This window comes from Heteronotia binoei, chromosome 1 (genome assembly GCF_032191835.1).
Source record: "Heteronotia binoei isolate CCM8104 ecotype False Entrance Well chromosome 1, APGP_CSIRO_Hbin_v1, whole genome shotgun sequence".
In the NCBI taxonomy this organism is placed as follows: domain Eukaryota; kingdom Metazoa; phylum Chordata; class Lepidosauria; order Squamata; family Gekkonidae; genus Heteronotia; species Heteronotia binoei.
Genome location: NC_083223.1, coordinates 133,136,923 through 133,163,779, shown reverse-complemented (window position 1 = coordinate 133,163,779; position 26,857 = coordinate 133,136,923). Strand labels below are relative to the sequence as shown.

The 26,857-nt window shown below is 41.7% G+C and overlaps 1 protein-coding gene across 2 annotated transcripts in view; it reads right to left on the bottom strand.

The window, feature by feature from the left end:
- Window positions 1-3,932: 3,932 nt before the first annotated feature.
- Window positions 3,933-26,857, bottom strand: part of AKAP12 (A-kinase anchoring protein 12) — a 156,610-nt gene continuing 133,685 nt past the window's right edge. For both annotated transcript variants that reach the window (XM_060240836.1, XM_060240842.1), the window contains 2 exons: window positions 12,956-19,697; window positions 3,933-7,802 (listed from right to left, as the gene is read on the bottom strand). In XM_060240836.1, the coding sequence (XP_060096819.1) occupies window positions 12,964-19,697 (6,734 nt within the window). In that variant the 3' untranslated portion in view covers window positions 3,933-7,802; window positions 12,956-12,963. The remainder of the gene's footprint in view (window positions 7,803-12,955; window positions 19,698-26,857) is intronic.

Sequence of the window (26,857 nt, the reverse complement as noted above, 5' to 3'; positions counted from 1 at the left end):
ATTACACCTTTAGCTACCTCGTCCTGCATTTCTAATCAAAGGAGGAGACTATATAGTTTACTAATCTGTTTTGCTTCAGTCTTTAGAAAGAGCTTGTCAAACGGAGTTTCTTTCAAATAAAAGTCCTTCTCTTTATCCTTATTGTATCTCGACTTTAGTTGGGCCATTCTCCACCAATCTAAAATAATATTCTGATCTACTAACTGGGTACTTGTTCTCATAGTCCCATCTTTCTCCAACAAAGCTTCATAGGTTAACGGTGTCACATGTATTGACAGATGGGGCTGCGTGAATGTTTCTAATGGGGCCACCCAATTCGGAGTTTTATTATATAAAGATCTTATATTTTCCCACGTATTAAAGACTTTCTAATTAGATTATTCTTAAAATATTTATTACCATCTATTCCATACCATATAAATTCATGCCAACCAATTCTTAGATCATGGCCCTCAATCATCAGTATTCTCTTATTCTCTAATCTAGCCCACTCTTTCAACCAATTCAAACTCTGTAATAGAGTTCCCAGTTGGGTGATGCTAGTCCCCCCCTCCCCCCTTCTCTGGAATCTTGCATAAGTTTATGCTTTATTCTTGCTTTCTTTCCTTGCCACACAAAATCACTAGTTAATTTATTCAATGAATGGAAGAAAGTCTTATTTAACTGTATTGGGATAGTTTGAAATAGAAACATTATTTTAGGAAGAATAGTCATTTTCAGGGCCTTTTGGATCCATCTTCTGGAGGAAAGTTATATTTAAGTGGGACTTTGGTGTTTTTATATATATATAGCTATCCCATCACATACTGTTACTCCATTTGGCTTTGTTTGACCCTTCACCTACTAACCTAGAATTCTTCTACAGTTTGTATTGACACATATACCTTATATTGATAAATGTAAAGGCTACCATGGGAGTTTTTTTGTCTGCTTTACAAGGAATCTGTGTGTTCTTGCTGGTGATGGGGGGGACAATCTAATTAACTCATTTCCTTATATATTCCCAAAGGACTAGCCCCGAGGTAGCCAAATGTGTTTAATGTAAAAGCCACATAGAATCAACATGAGATGTTTGGGAGCTGCACGACAGGAAAAAAGGCAGGCAAATAGATGGAGAAAGGAGAGGTGGAAAGAAAGCAACTTTAAATGCATCTCCCAAGCTGCTAGCTGGTTTGGCTTGGAGAAGTGATGCTTTCTCCAAGCTGGCTGATGGGGCAGTGGGGGCTTTGAAGGTCACACAATATGTGTGAAAGTGCCACAAGTGGATCATGAGCCACAGTTTGGTGTGGACTAGCCATTTTGAGTTGGTGTGGCATACAGTGTTGGACTAGGATCTGGAGATCAGTGTGCCATGGAAATCTGGTCAATGACCTTGTGCCAGTCACATAGTCTAAACCTAATCTATCTGATAGGGTTGCTGAAAGGATAAAATGGACAAGGCTTGTGTTCACTTTGGAAGGTGGAAGAAATGAAGTGAACACACATACACATACATATTTGTTTGTTCTTTTCAGTATCCTTTAACATAGGGTTGCCAAATCAGGCCCCCAGAGGGCTCCTATCAGGCCCCCAAGCAACTGGCTGTCAGCTGCTTCCTTCTGCATCACAGCTTGCTTTCCCAAGCTTGCTCAATTGCACAAGAGCTACAGAGCAAAGCAAAGCCTCTTATTTTCACCATTGGCTGAGGCTCCTCCCTTAGCTTGCTGCAAAGGGGACCAGGAGGGGAGGAGCCTCAGCCAATAGAAGAAAGAGAGGCTTGGCTTAGTAGCTCTGCTGTGCGATTGAGAAAGCCTAGACTGCACAGGAGAGATTAAAAAAAAACCCTTTAAAACCAACAAGTTTTAAGCATGTTTTAAGTTTAAAAAAAATCTATGTCTTTGTCCTTTATAAAGTTTATATTTCTGCTACCTGGCATTACATTTTATGACACACATGGCGTGGCCCACAAAGGTCTCATTTATGTCAGATCTGGCCCTCGTAACAAATGAGTTCAACACCTCTGCTTTTAACACATTGTGAAAACAGGGTTGTACTTAGCAACTGTAACTGTGACCCGAAAGTGATGTAGGCATGTGGGGGGGGGGGAACAAATCTGGCATTTGGGCAGAAACTATGGTAGAATTAGCTTCTACCACATAGTTTTGCCCAAAAACCAGAATGTTGCCCCCCTGATGTGCCTATATCACTTCCAGGTCACGTAGGCACATTGGATTAATTTCCAGTGTTCTTCCCTGTTTGAAGAGGTAGTTTCCTCCCCCTGCCGGCCAGTGGCAGGTGGAACCTGAAAGTGGGGAACCCTTACCCACAAGGGGGTCTGGCAGTGGCATCCCTAATTACTCAGTTCTAGGAAATGGCTGGAAAGCATATTACATAGAAGCTTGCTGAAGCCATGCAGGTCACGGTCTGCTTGGAAACTTCCACAGAACCCAGTGGATGCTGTCTTGAGATCCGCAATGGAAGAAACATATACAAAAGGTGTATCTTTTCAGTCATTAGGACTAAAAATTTGTTTTTTGACCCCACCTCCAAAAGAAAGCTGAGATTCCCAGGAATCCTAACACCAAATTCCATGCCTTTTCTTCAATTAAAAAAACACGCCCTGTTATAAGCAATTTTTAAATGAGACCCCAGCACAGGATTCTGTGCATTTGTGCCACTCTGTGTTGCTAAGGTCTGCATGCTGTTGGTGAATGTTTGGCAAGTTTCTTCTACAGCTGAGAAAAAAGAATCAAACACGATACGGTTGCAATAGTATCGTACATAGAAACATTCAAGCTGGTCTACTTTCCAGGGCTGGATGGAGGAGCAGAGGGGGCAGTAGCTATGGGCACTTCGGGGGGGGGGGAGGGTGCCAAATTGGGCACCCCACCCGGGGCTGGCAGGAGGCGGGAGAAAGATCAGCTGCTTTTTGCTGCCTCTTTGCCTTACGGATAGTCTGACACTTAACCACCACACCACACTGGCTAGATTTTTAGGAGATGGGAGGATTGCAAACTCCGCTGCTGAATGTGGTTATTTTACCATTTACTTACCATAAAGGCCATAAGATTGTGACAAAAGGAAAAAATGTTGAAGTGGAATTTGAAGCAACTCAAAGACCTCTTACAATTCAGAATTTGTTCTGATCCCCCAAGAAGCAGTTGTCTTTATTACGGAATACAACATACAAACTAACATGCTTGCAGCCAATCCATTAAGATCTTTACTAAGCCCAATTGTCATTAAGGCAAACTGAAAGTTATACAAATTCACATTTAGATGCAGGCTGAATGTAAGGATTTCCATTATTTGCAAATCAGTGCAACTTAATCAGAATGTAAATAGGTAGAGGAGATAGCAATCTGTTGGCTTGCTGTTGCAAGCAACAGAAACAATTACTTTGAGCCCTGTAATGTGCAGGTACTTTACATTCGTAACAATTAATGTAAGAAAGGCATCAAGACATTTTAAAGGCTGTTAGAATGTTCTTCTAAAACTAGTTCATCACCTAGTTTTAAATGCAGATCAGATAATCTGATTTCATCATTCAATATATTCACTTTAAATGTTTTTGTCCCTTCCTTGCATTATTTATTTACTTAGAAGTAAACTTCAGTGTTTCTAAATAACTTATTTCAGAATGGCTATGTTTAATGCAGCAGGCTTGAATACAACATACAAAAAACCTGCCATCACAATCTATCCTTGCAAAAACTGTTATGAAAGATGCCAAGCCTACATTTTGGTATTTTTCTCATGGAAATGAGTTCTCTAGTTTTGGCCAAGCCTAAAATAACCTCTGCATGCACAAACTGCAGCCTTAACCAGTGTTTTCTGCATTTGCTAGTAGCAACAGAGCAATATGTTGTTAGTTAAGCTCACTGAATCCTCTTGCTCAAGACAGCATGAAAAATCATTATAAGAATGACAAAGGACACACAGATAAATTAATTTGTTTGTATTTTATTTAGTCCAAGAAAATCTACTTTAAAAACAACATAGAAAATCAAAGTATCAATTAATCCAATACATGGATTAGAAGAAACTGCAAAAGCTTGGAGTTGTGGCACAAGCTACAATTTGCAGCCTCATCTGAATATTTTTGAGGCCAAAGCAATACACTGTAACAAAGCAGTATCTGTGAATGGAGACATACTCCTTGCACCAAGAGAAAATTCTTCTGGTGCTTCTTTGAGACAGGTCAGTTACAAGAAGTGTTATTGGTTATATGATTTGTGTTCTTTGCATTGCTTAGAAAGGCCCTAGATCAGTATATATAAAAAAGCAAGAACTAAGCGCTTGCTGCCGCAACTTCTAGCCACTGATAATTTACATTGTGATTACTAGGTTTTATTTAAATGTTGTTTAGATATCTTTACATATTATTAATAGCCACAGAGCTATAAAGATTAGAACCAGTATTATATAGGCCATGCCGTTGTTCTTTTTAATTATTTTTAACTGGTTGCAACTACTGCAATATGGCTTCCCATACAGATATTGCAAATTTGTATAAATAACTGGTTATCCATTTATTTGGTGCTGCAAAGCAGACCTGTCAAATCAGCCTGCCAGATGCTATGACAAAGTCTCTCTTCTTCTAGCCCTGGGTAGATCTGTGAGTACTAAATATCTGCTAAATAGCAGTCTAAAACTGGTCAGGGCCACAGAGAACCCATGAGAAATGAATTGGACAGTCCTGTTGCAAAGCACACAATGAAAGTGAACAATCTTAACATTTGGCAATCAAGAACCACTGTCAGAGCAAATGTAAATTGGGGGAGAAGAAGGATGGGAAGGGGACAGAGCTGCCTCTAAAGAAAACGCACCAATTTTGAGACATACCATGTTACACATTTTACGGGTTTACACATGGCAGACAAACACGGGATATATCTAAATGATTTGTAAACAAGGTCCTACTAGTGAATTCTTTGCTGAAGGAGACTATTAACTGCTAACTTCAACATTTTGTTTAAAGCAGAGTTACTCTAGTCTCTCTGCATATGATTGTAAATCAGTACAGGAACCACATGCTAATTTGCATACAGTGCACTACCTACTTTTCAGGGAGAACAATTTCTGTGGACAACACAAATCCAGCAGCTAAAAGAGAGTTCAAGTACTAACACTCAGAGTAAAAGTGTTTCAGATTCCCCCCCCCCCATTATATTTTATAATTTCCCCTTGTTATATCTTATGAAGGTAGTGCACATTACCCTAACACCTAGTCCCAGCAAAATATGTAAGCTTTCAGACTGAAGGAATATTAAATCCCACATTAGGTAGAGTTGGAAGTGAGGAAGCGAATTTTTGGAGAGATGTTAGATATAAAAATACAGTTGCAAGAACAGTTTGGTTTGCCTTTAAATCCACCAAACGGGTCAAAAAGTGAGAAGGTTGTAATTGATTGTTGTTGCTGAGTGACAACTGATGAAAGAGAGGCTACAACATCTTTACAAGTAGACACTGAAAGCAGTGATGGAGGCAGGAGCAGAACTGCAAGTGTCAGCTTCACAAAACACTGCTAGTTAATCAGCAATGTAATGGCATGGTGCTGATCCACCTGCCTTGCGCCTAGCTAAGAAAATGGGTTCTGCTCAGCAGCAGCCATCAAATATTGCCTCCCAATCACTCTCACTGGTCCCTGTCAGTGGATTTAATGGCAAAACAATTCTCTGCATTTTCAATCTGGCAGCCCTATAAATGAACGAAAAGTGTTAATAATTACACTGAAATGATTAAATAACCATTTATACTGTGATTTAAGTGGACTTACATAGTCACTGCAATGGGAGGGGGGAGCTGTAAATGCTTTTAAAAAATGGCCATTCACCTTTCTTATCCTCAAATGTCTAAAACCACTCCACACCCTATAACTTGACATGGATTGAATATTGAATTTCCTGGCATTCAAGTCATCCCAATGTCATCCTTGCTAAGAAGTGCTGTTTTTAAAAAGCATTTTCCATTTTAATCTTTCACCAATCAACACCTTTATCAAATCAGTGCACCTGTGGTAATTAACTGATAAGACTGTATATTATTGCCCATCATAGTTGCACACTTCATTAACAAAGATATTGTGTTAGATGCATTTTAAGAAACTCCTAACTGCCATATTTTATCAAAAAAAAAGGTAATGCGTTAGGCAGTTATTTTTAAGGCTTCTAAACTATGAAGTTTCTACTGTCACCACCAGATGGAGATAGTGTACCAAAGACATTTTACTATCTTCACTCATTATACAGCTCAAAAAAGAAGAAGGCATTTCACTCACTTTGTTCCTTTTCAAATAAATTACTATACATGTAGGACAGTGAAGCTGTTGGGCCATGCAACAGGCTCAGCCAGATAGATGCGAAGGCTACAAAGTGCAACAGAACTTGACCTGCTAGACCTGCTGGATGTCTAGAAGACCAAATACAAAAGGCTTTGAACATTTTCACTATTTTCAACTACTCAGCATTTCAAGCCTGCCCAGTTTTTATGCACAACCTATAGTGACTTGCAAACTTATATCTAAGAAAATTGGGAATGTCTTTGCTCAAGGTTTCCTAGGTTGAGATTTTTAAAAAAAAAAAAAAATTAAAGTGAAAATGTAAGCCGAATCTAAATCACTCTTCAGAAATCACAGGTTGCTAAATGAAGGTAAGCACAATGGAACCTACTTTCCTAATAAAAGGACCAGAAGTATGGAACAGATTTAATGCTTTGCTCCTCAAAACCTTTTTGAAAATAATGGTCTAATTCTCTGATAGGATAGGTTCCAAGAACAGGAAAGTGCTATTTTTAAAAGCAACTGTTTTCTGTTTCTTGACAAGTTAAAACCAATTTATTGTTTTGCCTTATATCTGATATGACAATTCCTTAACTGAGTCATACCTCAAAAAATGGTAAACTGTTAAAAGTGGCTGTTTGTTTGTCCTTTGAAGACATCCTGCTTTCTCTGAGGTGTTCCATAAAAATAAATTGTATTCAAATAAATCTGAGAGCTACAAATTTAGAACAGATTTAGGCAGATGTAAAAACACTGAAATCAGTCTTCTTCAGTGCCTAATTCTCCTCTAGACTGCTGCTGAAATGTTTTCAACATACATGACACAAACATCATGTATGGAATAGGTGTTGTAAAGAATCAGCTCCTGTCTAATAAAAGGTTTCCCATGTGTTCCAAAGACAAACTGCACCTTCCACCCATGAATGTTCTTCTACGGAAGCAAGATCAAATGCAGCATTAAACATTGGTTCTTCCATACTGTAAAAAGCTAATGTATTCGTATCTATGGCCAGGTGCATATCACTGTGCCTCCTTATAATCTCATGGACCCAGTTATTTCCCTACTAGACAAATAAGAAGGTAATTTTGTTACTTTTTCACATATAAAGAGGAAATATACATTAAAATTAAATTTTGCTTAAAGATATACACATAAATACACAAAAAGAATTACACTCCAGTTTTGGAAGCACTGATGAAAGCAGGAGCCTAAAAGATGCCAACTTCCTTCCCAGACTGTAATTTCAACAAAAGGTTACACTTCCTACCTCCCCCACACAGCTTATTAGCAAAAAAAAAAAAAAAGTTTAAAGAGTATATTGTGAAAAGGAAGCATTAACAACTGAAATAAAAGAAAGGGGCTTGAGCTCCTGATGGTGCCTCAGGATTGTCAGATGCCTTCTCAGAGTGACAATGGAAAGCAAAGGTCTAGTAACACCATTCCAAATCATTGGTCTTCAGCCCAGTAATACAAAATCCATTCTCTTCCACTGCCTTCTTCATATACTGGTCTCTCCAAGTGTAAGATGCAGTTTCCAGACAACTGTGGAAACAGAAACAAACAAATCAGCAACAGCTTGCAGTCTGAGCCTCTTACCCAGCATGGTGGCAATGTCAGCCTACCATTGTGACATATTGTGCTGGCAACATGACAGATTATGCACCACACATTCCTGAATTTTACACAATCTTTTAATTATATTGTTAAGTTTATAATATAATGCAGGGCTCTCTTTTTTTGTAGAAAAAGCCCAGCAGGGACTCATCTACATGTTAGGTCACACCCCCTGATGCCAAGTCAGCCAGAACTGCATTTCTGCTCAAAAAAGGCCAATACAATGCATTTTACTGTATGTTGTTAGGCATTTTATTATATTTATTGTATTATGTATTAGATTTTTTTTTTATCATGTTACCTGCTTTAAGCCTGGACACAGGGAGAGCAGGATAGGAGGCAGTGGTCCGCCCTCTCCTGAAAAAGGCTACATCAGACTCGGCCGAATTGGCCCATTACCGGCCGGTCTCAAACTTGCCCTTTTTGGGCAAAATTATAGAGAGGGCTGTGGCGTTGCATTTACAGGATTTTCTGGATGACGCTTCCACCTTAGATCCGTGCCAGTCCGGCTTCCGCCCGGGCCATGGGACGGAGACAGTTCTGGTAACCCTCATGGATGATCTCTGGCAATACCTGGATCGAAGTGGCTCGGCAGTGTTGCTGTTGTTAGACCTATCGGCTGCGTTCAATATGGTCGACCACCGGCTGCTGACCTGCTGCCTCGCCGATGCAGGAATTCGGGGGCTAGCCTTACAGTGGCTCTCTTCCTTCCTTGAAGGTCGGGGACAAAAGGTGGCGATTGGAGGGGAGCTGTCCCAGAGACACCCACTTAATTGTGGGGTGCCTCAGGGGGTGGTTCTCTCTCTGATGTTGTTTAACATCTACATGCGCCCCCTTGCCCAGATTGCCCGGGGGTATGGGCTGGGTTGCCACCAGTACGCTGATGACACCCAGCTCTATCTATTGATGGACGGCCGAACTGATGATGTCCCTATAAATCTGGACCGGGCGCTGCAAGCCGTGGCGGGTTGGCTCAGGCTGAGCGGGCTGAAGCTGAATCCAGCGAAGACTGAGGTCCTTTGCGTAGGTTGCGGCGGGCCAGGAGTGGAGATCTCCCTACCAACCTTTGACGGTGCGTCACTGATACCAGTGCGCAGGGTCAAGAGCTTGGGAGTGCTACTGGAGCCTTCCTTGACAATGGAAGCCCAGATAGCCGCCACTGCTAAATCCGCCTTTTTCCACCTTAGGAGGGCGAGGCAGTTGGCCCCCTTCTTGGAACGTAGCGACCTGGCAACTGTGATCCATGCAACGGTCACCTCGAGGCTAGACTACTGTAATGCCCTCTACATGGGGCTGCCCTTATAACGAACGCGGAAGCTGCAGCTAGTGCAGAATGCGGCGGCCAGGCTGTTAGTGGGACTACCTCGGTGGGAACATGTACAGCCTCGGCTGCGGGAACTGCACTGGCTGCCAATTGTGTTCCGAGTTCACTACAAGGTGCTGGTTATTACCTTTAAAGCCCTATATGGCCGAGGACCTGCCTACCTTAGGGACCACCTCTCTCCATATTTTCCTCAGAGAGCACTGAGATCTAGCTCTCAAAATCTGTTAAAAATCCCTGGACCAAGGGAGGCTAGATTGAAAACAACGAGGGAGCAAGCCTTCTCAACAATGGCTCCCCAATGGTGGAATCAACTACCAGAGGAGGTGCGAGCCCTGCGAGACCTAAATCAGTTTCACAGGGCTTGCAAAACCGCCCTCTTTCAGCTCGCTTTTAAGATGAAACCCGGGATATGACAGTTAGCCATCCTATACATACTCTGAATTGTAGCACCTAAATTGATAAATTATAATAGTTTACTGATGTATTTAATTTTTAGCTTAATCTATGAATGTAACTTAATCTATTTTAACTGTTTTATAATAATGATTGTATTTTATCGTAATCATGGTACTTACCATGCCTTGTTAGCCGCCCTGAGCCTGCCTTTGGCGGGGGAGGGCGGGATACAAAAATAAATTTATTATTATTATTATTATTATTATTATTATTATTAGGATAGAAATCTAATAAATCAATTCATGTTGATGTGTTGCTACCACCAGCTGTTTCTAGGCTTGCCAGCCCCTAGGTCCTGGCAGGGGATCCCCTGGTTCAGCTGACCAGTGGGGGAAGCCCTGCCCAAACAGACATTATGTGCCTTTTGATCTTTAGAAGCTTGCAAACTGCTTATGTTGTCAAATGTGTATGTGTTTTTAAATCTCAGTGAGGCTGAAGCCGTTGAAGGGGGGAGAGAGCAGGCAGAACGCCATGGCTCTTCCCAGTAAGCATGTGAGAGGAGAGAGAGTAGTCCCTCTGTTTTGCATCCATTTCATGGATAGTAAAGAGTTAACTAGATTGTGGGATGGAGCAAAATTCCACTTCCATTTCATTTTCCTGTTTTAGTCTGAAGAAGTTGGTTGAAATACAGCAGATTGTTACATTCAGCAGCTCACACAGATAAAATGATCTATACTATTGCCCCACGGAGATCATAAAAGTGTGGCCTTGCAAACTGTTTATTTTGGCTGCTTTGAAAGTATGTGTGTTCACTTTCATTTAGTGAAAGTACAGCTGCTGGGGGAAGGCAAAAAAAGAGGGGAAATGATTGTATTCAGGGGAACTACACTGCTGTATTTTAATTTACAGTATTTTTTGCACCATAAGACTCACTTCCCCCCCCCAAAAAAAGTGGAGGGAAAAGTGTGTGCGTCTTAAGGAGCGAATACTGCAAAAAATTCACACAAATGCCTCTAAATTCACACAAATGGCTCTAAAAACTAGGTGCATCTTATGCTCAGGTACGTCTTATGGAGCGAAAAATACGGGTATTTATTTTTAGGGAATGGGAAAGTCTCCAAGTGCCACCCCCAAAGTCCTCAGATATTTCCTTAGTTGAACCCGGCAACCCTAGCTGTTTCACAGCAACACTGTGCAAAACTGTTAAGAAGCACAGAAACTGAAAACTGGGAAAGCAATTTTCAGATACTCTGCAAGCCTCCCATCACATATGGCTTATCAGATAAAACATACCAGCAAATTAAGGTTGATTCAAAGAGATCAGCTGGACCCCTCCCCTCCCCACCCCATGCCCTTATTCCTTTCTGCTACTTCTGCTACTGCCTTCAGCTGGGGCGAGTTAATAAAGTCTCTTCTTAGCTGGGTAACTTGGACAGGAGTGGTTCTAGAGTGCTTTATGAGCTTTCCCAAGTTGCAGGAAAATAAGGCAATAATGGGAAAGCAAACAAATAGGGAGGGGAAGGACTCAGATGTCTGGTTTGTTTCTCTGATAGCTGATTTGTGAAAATGGGTTTGCAGCAAGACTGAAAGATGTGCTATGAGTTTTCTCACAGTACAACCCAAAAGATATTTATAAGAACAATGTGAAGTAATACCTATAATCAGGCCTCAGTTTGAACTGGAGTCCCTCCATAATGTCCAGCCATGACAAGCTGGGGGTTAGGACTTGCTGCCACTGCCACGAGCCAGCCCAGCCAGAAGGGTGAGTTGAGGCAGCAGGAGGCTTTTTGGCCTGGCAGGGCAGGGGGTGGATAGCCAGAGAGCGACCAGGCCACACTAGGCCTGCCTTGTCCATTTCCCTGGGTAGCCTGGGGAGGCCTTGGCATGGACTGCCCTCTCCAGGGCAGTGGGGGGTGTCATTTTGGCCTGGGAGGGTGGGCGGCTGAAGAGCACCCAGGCCAAGCTAGGCTTGCCCTGACTGCCTGTTTCCCTGCGGGGGGAGGAGGTGGCTGTGAAGGGCCCCTTTCTTTTTTCTGTCCTTCACTTCTCTCTCATTTGTTTTATTTCCAGCTCCCTCCCCCATCTCTCTTTCTCTCTCCCCTCCTATTTTCCCACTCCCCCTCTATTTATAACTGTCCATTTGCTTTATTTCCAACTCCCTCCCCCCTTTTTCTTTCTATTTGCTTTATTTTCAACTCCTTCCTTCCTTCGTAATTAAATCATCCCATTATGTCATGAACAGCTGAAAAGCATGCTTTAACATTTGGTTACTTTGCCCCTTGCTTTTGAATGCTGTGTATTTGAGAAAAATCACTGTACTTAGCTTTCCACAGAGGTGTGCTTATTAGCCTCTTTCATTCTTTGTTTTTCATACTGGTTTTTGGGAATTTAGTTTCACAGGTTGTTTGTAGGAGACATTACAACAATATGCCTTCTACAAAATGACCTCTGCCTGTAATCTTTTTAATGCTTCTTACACTCCCCTAAGTGTGTTTATTAATTGGAGGTAAGTGGAGAAAGGAGGGGTAAGCGCCAGGTTGAAGAAGATAAACAAAATCCTCACTGTGCATAATGCCTGAGGCAACAGATAACCAGACTTTCTCAGAGCCTACATATACTTGTATTATCAATCTAGAATCAGGACCATTTTTTCTGAACAATTTTCTGTCAATGATGATACTTCCTGCTAGTATGGAAGGGATTCATTATGTCAGCGTTGTGCGCTGCAGGACACTGAATAGGAAGCATTGCGCTGCACTGATATTACAACAAACATTATTTGACTGTGACAGAAAACCAGCAAATGCACCACACCAAGCCAAACATTTGTGCATATATGCAGTGACAGTTTCTTCATCAACACACTTTCCTTTGGAGCAAGGTTATCATCACTGTCCAGCTGCATACAAAGCGAGCTAGAAAACTTTTTTTAAAATTGTTAAATAGAAGCAGGGCTGTTTTAAAGCAGGAACACAAAAAAACACAGTTCCAGCTGGCCTGATGTGGGTGGTGTGGCCTAATATGCAAATGATTCCTGCTGGGCTTTTTCTACCAAAAAAAGCCCTATGTGAAACAATGGTGACATCAGGGAGTGTGGCCTAATATGCAGATGAGTTCCTGCTTGGCTTTCCCACAAAAAAAGCCCTGAATAGGAGGATGCCAGCAGGAATTGGAAAGCCTGTTTTAAGCCTTTTGAATTTCCTTTTGAGTTCCAATGTCTGTCATTTGCTTTTGACTTTGAAACATTTACAAAAGTTCTGAAGGCCAATAGTGCACTGCACACATTCAGTTAATAACATTCCAAATAATTATACTGGATTTAAACTAGCCAAGCAATTATTGTAATGAAAATGATACTTACTTTAAACCTCAGCATTCAGTGAGCTCTGATTTTAACAGCAAACTCTCGCAGGATGTATAGTCTTGGTTATTTATATCTTCCTCCATGTGAATCTCCCCAAGTCCTGTTGCCTGGTCTTCTTTCCTCTTTGCATGTGTTTGCTGCTCTATAAAGTGTTCTTGCATTTGAACAGTCTGCCCAACTTCTATACTCTTAAGCTTTGGTTGGGATATGTCAAGTGACTCTTTGGATAGATCTCCTGAGACAATACAGTCCACTGTCACTCTCTCAGTCTCTGCTGGAAAAGTAGAATCCACTTCAGATTCAAGCTTTGTTTCACCATTTTCTTTCTGCAAGCTTGGCTCTTCTGTAATGTCTTTTCCAGCTTCATTCACAATTCCATGATCTTGCACTAGTTTTGTCACTGTGTCCAAATGTTCATCTGACTGTGATATGTGTTTCATGGCTTCTAGATCAGCATCTGCCCTTCTTGTGTCCCAGCTTCCTCCATCTTCAGATGTATCACAAGTTAAAGGGACTTTTTCTTCTGTTATGAGGATCTCTTGTTTATCGTTCACAGGAAGCAGCTGCTGAATTTCAGATTTATTTTCACACACCTGACTTGACACACATGCTGACTCTTCTGTATTCTCCAGTTTATCAACAGCATTCTGAATGATTTTAAGCACAATATTAGTACTCTGAGACTCTATAGTAACAGGCTGAGCATCATCTTTTTGAAATTCTATGTGTGTCAAAGACAGGCTTCTTTCTGGAGATTGAATCTGTTTTTCAGTTTCTTGACTGAGCTCTGATTTCATTTTGGGGATGGAATCAACTATCTGTGCCTGGATCAAATCATCATCTGGCAAAACTGGCTTCTCAGTGGCTGATTCTGTCTTCTCAGTCCACAACACTACCTTGGTATCAGGCCCTTGAGCCGCCAGACTTGAGTGAGCAAAGGTCATCTGCTGTACAATTTTGAAAGCTGTTTCTTTTGGCTCTTCTAAGAAAGACTGCAATGTTTCTGTTGATGTTTCTGCAACAATGACACTTTCTTCAATAACCTGCTCTTCAACTGCTGCAGCTGTTACTGGCACAGAGAATTTATAAGCTTCACAACTTTGCATGTCAGGAATGTCAGTGGCGATAACCCCCTGTTGCTTGGGATGTTGCTGCATTGGAGCTGCATAAAGCACATCACCAGTGGGAGTTAGTTCGGTGAATTCAGTTGATTTGTAATTTTTTACTGTTATCACCTTCTCTGATAGCACTTGTCCTTTCTGACAGCTTTCTGAAATTCTCTCTGTGAATCTGGTGTCTGAGTTTAGGGTGTCTCCTTCTTCAGTCTTTGCAGCAGCCTCAGTTATTGCTACTTCTGTATGTTTGGGTTTAACCGCTAGTTCTGTGTTTTCAAGCTCATTTCCCGCAGCATTCTCAGTTAATTCAGCCTTTGCAAAATTTGATTTTAAAGCAAGTGCATTTTTGTTTTCATTTTGCACCAGGACTTCAGATGCAGGACTATCCATGCTCTTTGATTCTTCTCCTTCAGTCTCCATAAAGTGTATATTTGTTTCCTTCTGCACAGCTGTCTCAGTTACAATTTCTTCTATGCACTTTGATTCTAAGACAAGGGTGACATGCCCTAGCTCAGTTGTTTTGGGAGAAAGACCAGTGTCTTTAACCTCAACCTTAAAAGGACCCTCAGATCCAGCAGAATCCAAAACTTCTACTTCAAAAGAACTTGCAACATCCTGCATCCCTCTCTGGCCTGGAACTCTACATATGTCACCAACCATAGGTGCTTGCTGTAAATCTGCACAAACTGGAACTTCTGCTGAAATTATGGAATTCATAGTATCTTTCATCTCAGATTGAAAGCTGACCTCAGCCTCCAAGTTCTGCAAATTCTCCTTCTGCTCTGCTGGCTTGGCAGCAGCTTCTCCTTGCACTACTTCTGACTGCTCTGCAGGGGCCTCAATATCTAGGTTCTCTGTGAGGGTCTTTGTATTCAACATTGCATCCACCATTTCTGAAGGAATGTCTACTTTTACTTCTTCTGTAAGGACTTCAATTGTTTCTGTGGGGGATTCCAGATTTGTATCTTCTGTAAAGTTTTTCATATCCACCTTCTCTGAAGGAACCTTCATTTCAACCTCCTTGGCAACATCTGCTTCCACATCTTCTGCATGGAATACCTCTTTCTCTGCAGAAGCTTCTTCAACTACTTTTGCTACAGAGGCATCCACAATTACATCAGCCTTTTCTGCTAGAGACCCTACTTCCACATCTGATTTCTCTGCAGAAGCCTCTACATGCACCTTTCCACCTGCTTTTTCTTCAGGAACCTCTGCTTCTGCCTCCTCTGTCAGAACTGCTGCTTTTTCTGAAGGACTTTCTGCTTCTGCTATCTCTGGGGAAAGTTTCATTTCCAACATTACTTCAGTCTTCTCTGCCAGGACCTCAGCTTCCACATTCAGTAGGCATGACTCCTTTTTTACTTCTTTATGGTTTTCTATTTCTACCTTTTGTAGAAGTGTCTCAGTCTCTGAATTCTGCTGGGGGACCTTCACTTCCATCTTTCTACTGGGCATCCCTGTTTCCACAGTATCTACATTGATCTGGGACTCAGTATTCAAAAGGTGAGGTTTGGTTTTCATATTTTCTACAGGGATCTCTACTTCTACTTTCTGAAGATGGATGTCAGGTTCCATTTTCTGCACAGAAGTTTCAGATTCCACATTGTGTAAAAAGGCCTCAGTGTCCTTGTCCTGTAAGTAGGCTCCAGTTGCAACTTTCTCAGTGCTTTTTGTTTCTAAGCCAATTATAACATCTTTGGCGTTATCTAGAGCATTCACTTCATTTACAACAATTCCCACTGGAACATCAATAACCTGGCTCTGGATTGGTACTTCAGGCACCAGTTCTTCAGTATTTGTGGACTGTATAAACCGCTCTGCATATTTTACATCATTCTGCACAAGATCCTTCTTTACCTCAGCTGCACTTATTTCTGCATTTTCTAACTCCAAGCCGGGTACTATCGTTTGCATAAGGTTCTGGGAGAACTCAGTCCTCTCTTCATCAGTTCCTTTCATTGATTCATCCACTTTTGTAACATCATCTACAGTGACCTCACCTTGAGCTCTTTCTTCTAAATTCACTGTGACTTCCTCTACTGCATCAACAGTTCTATATTTTTCCTTTTCAACTGCTTCTAAAGATGCATGTTGCTTTCTGATAGTCTCACCAACTTTTACTTCTGGTTCTTCACCAGCAGAAACTGTAACAAAGACAAAATCTTCCTCTTCAGATTTTTCTTCAGTTGTCTGTTCTTTGATGATTTCTTCATGTCTGTCTTGTTCAGTTTCACTTTCATGGGCCCTATCTAAATTTATACTTTCTTTTGCTCTTTCTTTCCCTTCAGCACATGAGTCTTTACTCTTCTCCAACACTTCCTTCAAACCACTTCCTTTAACTTCACCTTGACTGCGATCACCTTCTGTGCCTTCATTAGTTTGGATACTAATTTTCTCAGGATCTTCCATCTTTAAGGGCGAGCCGGCCAGTTTAACTTCTGGAAACATGATGTTAATTGCATGCCTGCTTTTTTCTGCTGACATTGATTGAATAGCTATTTCTGACACTTTTTTTCCAATCAGTTGTGCTTCATCAGATAATTTAACTCTTTCGGCAACTTCTTGTAGAACTTCCTGGGTTTGCTTATTTAATTCTTCTAGATTTTGCTGACCTTCTACTTCTTGTACAGGTGTAGCTACTTCTGTTGTATCAGGGGACTCACTTAGTCTTGAAACTGCTGAAACCATTTCAGTTGTCTCTTCAGCACAGGACACTTCAGTTACTTCTTCAACACCTGAAGCTTCATCTCGAGCTGTAATTGCCTCTGGAGTTAACTCCAGCTCACTGATTATTGTGTCACCACTAATGTCCTTTCTAATTTCTGGCATGTGTTTAGTAACTACTGCTATTTCTTCTCCAACTCCAGTTTCGGAAATTTGCTCTATTTGTTTCTCTTTGTCTTCATCTGCTTGTTCAATGGACTCTGTCACAGCAGCAGATATCCAAGATGGTGATCTTTCTTCAATACTTGTAACTGCTCTTTCCCCTTCAACCACTGTGACAGTGACTGCATGAACTAATCCTTCACTGGACTGTCCATCTACTAAAGCATCTTTTGTCTCTTTGGTTCTTTCATCCAAAGTTTTCTTCTTATTTACATCATCGTCTTTTGCCTTCTGTGCTTCAAATTTCTCTTGTTCAGCTGCTTCATACTCTGACAAAGGAACGACAGCTGGAACATCATAATCTTCTTCATTGTTTTCTGTAATTTCTTCTCCCACTTCTTCAACAGGAGCATGCTCTGGTATTCCATCTGACTTTTTCTTCCTACGACCAGGCATCAATTTTTTAAATGAAACCCAGGATTCTTCTTTTCCAGAATCACCATCTGAAGCAGAATGTTCTGAACTTGGAACTGTAACTGGCTCTTCAGTTCTGTCTTCCATCTTTGTTTTAGATTTTCTTCTTGGGGTTACTAGCCTTTTAAAGGACTCCCATGTTGAAACTCCTTCACTTTCAGATGGACTTCCAGCTTGTTCTGGTGAGGAATTTCCTTGTCCTTGATCACTTTCCTGGGAACTAGTAAAGGTCATGTCTTGGACTGCTTCTTTATGTGTCCCACCTTCTTCTGTTTTTTGCCCTTCTTGAGCAAGCCTTTGTCCTACTTCTTCATCAGAAGATGATGATTTTCTAGCTCTTTTTTTAGATGAACCTACACAAATTAAGGCTTCCCATGATACAGAAGTATCAACCTTTCTCTTGGATTCATCTGTGCTTTTTTCTAACTTCTGCTCTTCACCATTTTCTTTACTATCTTCCTGTTCTTCACAAGGAGCACTTTCAGTTGAAGAGAGAGTAGCACTCTTGGCCTTCTCGAGTTCTTCTTCTTTGTCACTTTCTGAAAGTCTTCTGACCCGTTTCTTGGGAGTCACCATTTTTTTAAATGATGCCCAAGGAGTAACACTTTCTCTTTTCTTCTCCATATCTAGAATAGCACCTTCTTCAGTTTCAGTGACCTGTACTACATCTATAACTTTTTCTACAGAAGACAGCTCTAATGTCTCTTCAGGAGAAGAGGCAGAACTTTCTCCCTTTTGTTCTTCAGGACTTTCTGCAGAATCAGACAATTGCTGTGTTTGTTCTACTGATTCTCCCGACTTAGCTTCTTCTCTTTTTACTTTATGTTTCTTTCCTGACAGTTTCTTTAAGCTAGTACTTGTAAAAAGCTTCTTTAAGGGGCTGCCTTGTATCTTAGCTCTTTCTTGTGACGAAAGCAATTCAACTTCATTTGTGATGCCTTCTGTAGGTTTAGATGTTGCCACATCTCCACTGCTTGGGTCAGTTTCCTTGATTTGTTCATTCATTGCTACAGGTATAATTTCTTTGATTTGTTCATCAGCAAATTCTCCTCTTTGAAGCTGAGCATCTGTCTCAACTAACTGCTCATGAGTCAGTTCTTCTTTTTCATTTGTTTTTAGCTCTTCCTTCTTCACAATGGTGCTAACATCATTGTTAAACTCTTTGGGTATTTCATCAAAACTTTCAGTTGCCAGAGGAGCTTTTGGTTCAGGTTTGTCTTCAAGTATTTCAAAATGTTCTTCAGTCTTTTCCATTGCCAATGGAGAAATTGGTTCACATTTGTCTAATTTTTCCTTGGGTGCGGCATGTTTTTTCTCAGACAATGTAAGAGTGCTCTGCTCTAGGGATGGTAGACATTCTTGCATCAGTTCGGATTTTTCTTTGGAGACCAAATCATTCTTTTCAGTCAAACATATCTCTGATTCCTTGTTTACACCTTTTACAGATTCTTGTGATGGCAGCATAAGGGATTCTTCCTGGTGTGTTTCTGCTGAGATATCTCTTGTTTTTGCTTCTTCACTTTCTTCCCTCTCTTTCTTCACTGTCTCATCTGTGGTTTCTACAGAAATTTCTGCCCCATCTTTTTCTAGTACTGCTTTTTCTTTTTCCAGTTCTTCTTGGATAGCATTTTCTTCTGCCATTTCTTTATCTTGGTCTTGTTTCTCTCTCTCAACAGGCTGGTCATCTTCTTTCAGCTTCCTGAAGCTTGTTTTCTTCCTAAAGCCAGCCCATCCCTGAGTAAAGAACTTTCTTAGGGGTGATGCTGTTTCAGTGGCTAATGGACTTGTTGGAGACTCTGCCAGCTTGCTACTATCACTTTTAACTTCTGCCTCATTGCTTCCTTCAGTTAGTTCCACAGGGCTTTCTTTCATCTTTTCAGAAGAAACTTCTTTCACCTGCTCAGTTTGAGTCTGTTGTTCAGTCTTTTCTACAGGATGAAACACCTCACTTTCTATTGTTTCCTGCACCATCTCCATTTTGACTTCTTTACAGTCTCCAGCTCCATCTGCTGCTATTTCTGTATCATCTGCTTTTACATTCAGTAGCTGAACAGGTTCTGATTTCTCGGTCTTATCCTTTCTGACAGTAAATTTGAATCCAACAAACTTAAACACTTTTTTAAATCCAGCATCATTAGATGGAGATTCACTGGGTAGTTCCTGCTCTTCTGCTTTTTCTTCTGGTGTTGGCAATTGTTTATCAGCATCTGGTGATCCCTTAGGGTCATCATCTGCATTTGTTTTATCTGATTCTGGTGTCTTGCTCTCCATGTTTTCAGCAGACTCCTCTTTTAGAATCACATTTGGAGTTTCTCTTTGTCCAACTATAAGAGATGTTGAAAATGACAAAGAATTAGGCATTTCAACTTTATGAATTCATTCTATACTGCATATAAGGATTATAATAAGCATTAAAAGCTACAGGCATCTGCATGCTCACTTGGGAATAAGCTCCACTAATTTCACTGGGACTTGCTTATGAATAGACATGTATAGGCTTATGGTGTATCATTTATTAAGACCAAGAGTCACAATGCAACATTTAGTTAAGCTATTGAAATGAATGGGATTTAAACTTTGTTTAGATTGTGATGTATGCTTTTCAAAAAAAAAGATACCAAAGCAGATTCCATTTTTGCAGTGATTGCTATTACATATAAAATTAAGAGGATTAACAGTTAAAACTAAAAAATATTACCAATGTTTAAACAAATTTAAATCTAAACTTATAGACCATTTTAAAGGTAAAGGTAGTCCCCTGCGCAAGCACCAGTCGTTTTTGACTCTGGGATGATGTTGCTTTCACAACGTTTTCACTGCAGACTTTTTATGGGGTGGTTTGCCATTGCCTTCCCCAGTCATCTACACTTTTCCCCCAGCAAGCTGGGTACTCATTTTACTGACCTCGGAAGGATGGAAGGCTGAGTCAACCTTGAGCCGACTACCTAACCAGCTTCCGCTGGGATCAAACTCAGGTCGTGAGCAGAGGGCTCCGACTGCAGTATTGCAGCTTTACCACTCTGCACCATGGGGCTCTATTTTAAATGTACCTGCCTACAGTAAAACAGGCAAATTCAGTTACTTTCCACCGTATCACCAAAGTAATTTCAGTACATTTTATGAGTGACTAGTGCCTCTAAATAGCAGTGGTTTTCTGAATGGTTACAATTGTGATGTTGCAACAACTGAACCTAAAAGTGTAGCTATTATTTTAATAATATGAAAATTTATTTTAAAGCAAAATTATGATATATAGCTTTACATATCTAAATAAAAAAAATGGCATGACTTCGCCAATGTGTTTTCATTTGTTCCAACACATAGGTGAACCAAGACAGGGAGAACAATGTTGCTTCTCAGTATGCATTGTGTCTTTCCTTTTGTAGCCCACAATGTATTGTTTGTGCAAGGGAACAAGGGATCAATTTACACATAAAGAGCTTACCCTCCACGCAGCCCCCTATCTTCACATGAAAGAAACAGTTGTGAATAGTTGCCTTCATGAGACCACTGAGTTGGGTGTAGCTTGATAAAGTACCCATGAACTTCTGAAGCAATAGTAAAGGGTTGCCATTTTCGTGAACTTGCCCAGAGAAAACATAATTTTTACACTGCCATTTCTGAGGAACAAATCCAGAAGTCAGTACTGGCCTTCAAGTGACCCCAGAAACAAAGAAGAAAACCCTAAAAATTTACTTTCAAATTTTGATATACTATCTCTAAAATATGCCATATTACTGACCAGTACCTTTGGCAGTATATTTATTTTTTATATTGACAACAGGGATGCTGTTAAGCTAATGTTGGAGGCCAACACTTGATCTTTTAGAATGGCTACAACTGTGATGTTATAAACAATTATATACAATTGTGATGTAATTGTATATAATTGTGATGTTATATACAATTTGTGATGTTATATATGAAGTATAGTTTATATACTTCAGAGGTGATCAGGGAGCACATCATCTATCTATCTATCTATCTATCTATCTATCTATCTATCTATCTATCTATCTATCATCTATCTATCTATCTGGAGAGAGAGCAGAACAGAGCAGAGCAGCTCTGATAGCTGAGACAGCTGGAGAAGTTGCTGAGAATTTCTGAGTTTTGAAAGACTTCATTCTGAGGTTTGTGGTTCTGCTTAAAATTCTGAGTTGTGACAGCTGGGGAACTGCTGTTTGTTTGGTTGAGTGGGCTAAAGGTGAAAGTGATTGAGAGTGATTGCTGCTGATTGCTTAGGAGTGGCTCTGCTCACCCTCTTTGCATTTTAAGCTGCGCCTTGCCAAAGGCGCGAGCCGAAGGGCGAGAGCTAAAGGGCTCTTGGCCTGTGGCTCTTCGCCTAGGGGCTCTCTAAGGACCAGGATCCCAGATCCCTAATTTCCTTGTTCTCCCAATAAGGTAAGTTGACCTTATATATATCATGAAGATAGAATGCCAGCAGGGGGGTGGGGGCTTTCCAGTGTTTTGCACTGAGTGTCACATGTATGACTATCTGCCCAAAGGACAGAAGTCTTGGGTGTGTGCTCGATGCAAGGAGCTCCTGGTCCTCAGGGAACGAGTTCGTACCCTTGAGGCCGAGGTGATTGCCCTGGAGAAGCAGAGACGGTCAGTTAGGCACTTGGGGAAGACTCTCGGGGGCGTATTAGATGAGCCCCGCTCTGAACGTAGCAGCCCCGTTGCTGCCAGGGAGCGTGAGGGTCGAGAGGGAACAGGGCACCATGCTGAGGATAAGGGGAATGCGCCCTCAGAAGGGACCTCTTCTTCAGTTGGTGAGCGGGAATCCTTTCGCGCCAAGGAACCATCCCTGGGCAGAGGGAGAGGGAGGGGGTTGGTAGTTGGTGATTCGATCCTTAGGCAAGTAGACAGCTGGGTGGCGAAACCACGTACTGACCGTATGGTGACTTGCCTGCCTGGTGCGAAGGTAGCAGACATTATGCGTGTAGTAGATAGGCTGATAGACAGTGCTGGGGAGGAGCCTGTGGTCATGGTGCATGTTGGCACCAACGATGTGAGGAAATGCAGTCGTGAGGTCCTGGAGGAAAAATTTAGGCTGCTAGGCGAGAGACTTAAGGCCAGGACCTCCAAGGTGGCCTTCTCAGAAGTGCTACCTGTTCCACGTGCAGGGCAGGAGAGACAGGCCTTGGATGACCATGGGGTAAAAGAATTACTGAAGGAGGATAGGGAAATGGCTGAGAAGCTGAATGCATTTTTTGCCTCCGTCTTCACTGTGGAAGATGAGAACTTTTTGCCCAGCCCAGAACCACTAATTTTGGAAGGGGTGTTGAAAGACCTGAGTCAGATTGAGGTGACAAAAGAGGAGGTCCTACAACTGATAGATGAATTAAAAACTAATAAGTCACCAGGTCCGGATGGCATACATCCAAGAGTTCTGAAAGAACTCAAAGTTGAACTTGTGGATCTTCTAACAAAAATCTGTAATCTTTCATTGAAATCTGCCTCCGTTCCTGAGGACTGGAAGGTAGCAAATGTCACCCCCATCTTTAAAAAGGTTTCCAAAGGAGATCTGGGAAATTACAGGCAAGTTAGTCTGACTTCAATACCAGGAAAGTTGGTAGAAACCGTTATCAAGGACAGAATGAGTAGGCACATTGATGAACACGGGTTATTGAGGAAGACTCAGCATTGGTTCTGTAAGGGAAGATCTTGCCTCACTAACCTGTTACATTTCTTTGAGGGGGTGAACAAACATGTGGACAAAAGAGACCCGATAGATGTTGTTTACCTTGACTTCCAGAAAGCTTTTGATAAAGTTCCTCATCAAAGGCTCCTTAGAAAGCTTGAGAGTCATGGAGTAAAAGGACAGGTCCTCTTGTGGATCAAAAACTGGCTGAGTAATAGGAAGCAGAAAGTGAGTATAAATGGGCAGTCTTCGCAGTGGAGGACGGTAAGCAATGGGGTGCCGCAGGGCTCGGTACTGGGTCCCATGCTCTTTAACTTGTTCATAAATGATTTAGAGTTGGGAGTGAGCAGTGAAGTGGCCAAGTTTGCGGATGACACTAAATTGTTCAGGGTGGTGAGAACCAGAGAGGATTGTGAGGAACTCCAAAAGGATCTGTTGAGGCTGGGTGAGTGGGCGTCAACGTGGCAGATACGGTTCAATGTGGCCAAGTGCAAAGTAATGCACATTGGGGCCAAGAATCCCAGCTACAAATACAAGTTGATGGGGTGTGAACTGGCAGAGACTGACCAAGAGAGAGATCTTGGGGTCGTGGTAGATAACTCACTGAAAATGTCAAGACAGTGTGCGTTTGCAATAAAAAAGGCCAACGCCATGCTGGGAATTATTAGGAAGGGAATTGAAAACAAATCAGCCAGTATCATAATGCCCCTGTATAAATCGATGGTGCGGTCTCATTTGGAGTACTGTGTGCAGTTCTGGTCACTGTACCTCAATAAGGATATTATAGCATTGGAGAAAGTCCAGAAAAGGGCAACTAGAATGATTAAAGGGCTGGAACACTTTCCCTATGAAGAAAGGTTGAAACGCTTGGGGCTCTTTAGCTTGGAGAAACGTCGACTGCGGGGTGACATGATAGAGGTTTACAAGATAATGCATGGGATGGAGAAAGTAGAGAAAGAAGTACTTTTCTCCCTTTCTCACAATACAAGAACTTGTGGGCATTCGATGAAATTGCTGAGCAGACAGGTTAAAATGGATAAAAGGAAGTACTTCTTCACCCAAAGGGTGATTAACATGTGGAATTCACTGCCACAGGAGGTGGTGGCGGCCACAAGCATAGCCACCTTCAAGAGGGTATATGTGTGTGTGTGTGTGTGTGTATGTATATTTATTTTTTTATATATATATATATATATATATATATATATATATATATATATATAATTTTTTTTGGCCACTGTGTGACACAGAGTGTTGGACTGGATGGGCCATTGGCCTGATCTAACATGGCTTCTCTTATGTTCTTATGTTTATCCTCAAATATCAATCGCTGCAATGCATTGCCTGGCCTAAAGCATCAGAAAATGGATGCCAGCTAGGGCAAGTCTGGAGATACAGATTGAAAATGTATGGGAAACATCTACTGACCTACTAATGACCTCTCCCCACTCTAAAGAGATGCATAATTCAGGACAACGGGTTTCCCAAAACAGGTTGCCTCACCTTGGATTAACCTAATCACATGCCCAGCTTCACTTCCCCTTAGGGATGCCAGTCTCTAGGGCTTTTTTGTATTAGGAACTCCTTTGCTTATTAGGCCACACTCCTCTGATGTAGCCAATCCTCCTGGAGCTTACAGGGCTTTTAGTACATGGCCTTCTGTAAGCTCCAGGAGGATTGGCTACATCGGGTGTGTGGCCTAATGTGCAAAGGAGTTCCTGCTACAAAAAAGCCCTGCCAGTCCCCAGGTGGGGGCAGGGGATCCCCTGATTATTGGGGCTACCCCAGATGCTTACCACCTGGCCAGTGGGGGAAGCCTCAGCAGTCCTCTGTGGCCCCACAGCTGCCAGGCATGCCTGATATGCAAGGTACAAATTTGCAGTTTGGAGGACAGGTGTGCTGTAGTGCCTGCTTTTTCCAAGCAGAGGCTGCACACACCTGCCCTCCAAGCTATGAATTCACAGAAGGTCCCTTTAAATGATTGGGGGTGAGCAGCATGTATGTGTGTGCATGGTGCTGCATCCCCAATGCAATGATGTCATTCTGCCCCTCCCCATCCCAGAACAGCCCCCAAATCCCACCCCCATTGGGAAGAAGATGGGACCTGTCAACACCACACTTACCCTAATTTAGCAACACTTCATAAAACCTGGTAGCTTCTCCCTTCCAGTATTTTGTGGGTCATTAAGCACCATTAGTACCTATAGTTTACCTCAGATAAACTCATCAAGCTTTCCCCAAATCATTGTTCATCTCTGAAAAAACCATCAAGTCATTGTTTTGGGGGCAAACACATTAGACTGCCCCCGGGAGCATTTGCCCTATAATTGCAAGCATGCTGCTCCATAGTGACGTGTGTGTATGTTTCATCTGCACTTTGTAAGCCCAAGCCCCCTTCTCCATCTTTAATGGACTATGTTCACTCTAGCCCTGGTACCAGACTCCCTGGACTCTTAGTTATTATGACTATGTATCCTCATAAGCACAGGAATCCTGCTACACTGGACTCTCAGCCTTGCTTGAGTCCAATCAATCACAGGGGTTTTAGCTCATATGGGCATTTACTCTATGTGAATCTGCATCTGTGTTCCTTGCCAGCTTCCTGCTTTAGCCTATTTGTGCATGCTCTACAGAGGACTCCAGTTCATGCTTCTCTTCTGAACTGCTCAGCCTGCAATCCTAACTGCATTCATGGTTCTGAGAGCCATCAAGCAGTCTAGAAGCCATTTTCCTGTGTTTTCCTGAAACAACAATGTCAAGCCTCTCTAGACACCATAAGAGCCAAGCAGGAGCGCCACGTACTCAGGATTCATCTTGTAGATGCAAATGGGGAAGACATTGATGTTATTATAGACTTGTTAATTTCATCCCCTCACCTGTCCTGCCAGACAGCAAAAGCAAGTACCTACACAATATAACTTCATCCAGGACAAAGACTCATTTCAGCCATGGAAATCATCCCCATTGTGTTTAGCACTGGTGTCACAATAGGAAGCAATCTGGTCCCAGATTATCCATCATACCCTTTTGTTTATGCATGGTTTCCAACAGGTAAACCCATCAACGCCTTTAATCCTTTTTCCAAACTGACTCTGGAGCCACCCCTTCATGATGTCAGTAGTCACATGTAATAGTGTCACAGGTCATTTGGCCCCCTGTGTCATGGGTCACCTGATATCACAGCCTGGGGATATGAATTTGGTTATAAAAAGCCATGTGCTTGTCCATCCAGGTGTGCTTCTTACAGTGTACCCAGGAGCTTTTTTGTAGAAAAAGCCCAGCAGCTCATTTGCATATAAGGCCACACCCCCTGATGCCAAGCCAGCCAGTTCCTGTGCATTCCTGCTAAAATAAAACCAAACTCTTGAGTGTACCTGCCTTGCTGTGTAGAAACACCCCCTAAACCTGATCAGTTTCGGGTCCCTATAGTAAGATACACTGATCGTGTTTTGCTCCCCTCCCCTTATTGTCTATTATTGCTTTGGAATAATCTTCTCTGAAGACATTGATCAGTAAAGTATCACCCTGTATGACTTTGTCCCTTATATGTTTCTCTTTATAATTTTCATTGCTATTTTTCTTAGGAACTGTGTGATTGATGTGTGATTTTATTTCTGTATGCTTGAATTGATTTCCTAAATAAAACCTATTTTAGCTTACCAAAAATCTCCTCATTATTTAAAGGAGAAATTCTTGGGAGACTATCTCCTGTATACACAGGTTTCTCACCCCATTTAGTTTGTCATCTTGCCCACCAGATTAATTCCCCTACCTCCACTGAGGATAATCTGGTTTATACTTTGTGCGTTTCTTCTCTTCTCCCTGTGAAAAGCTGGC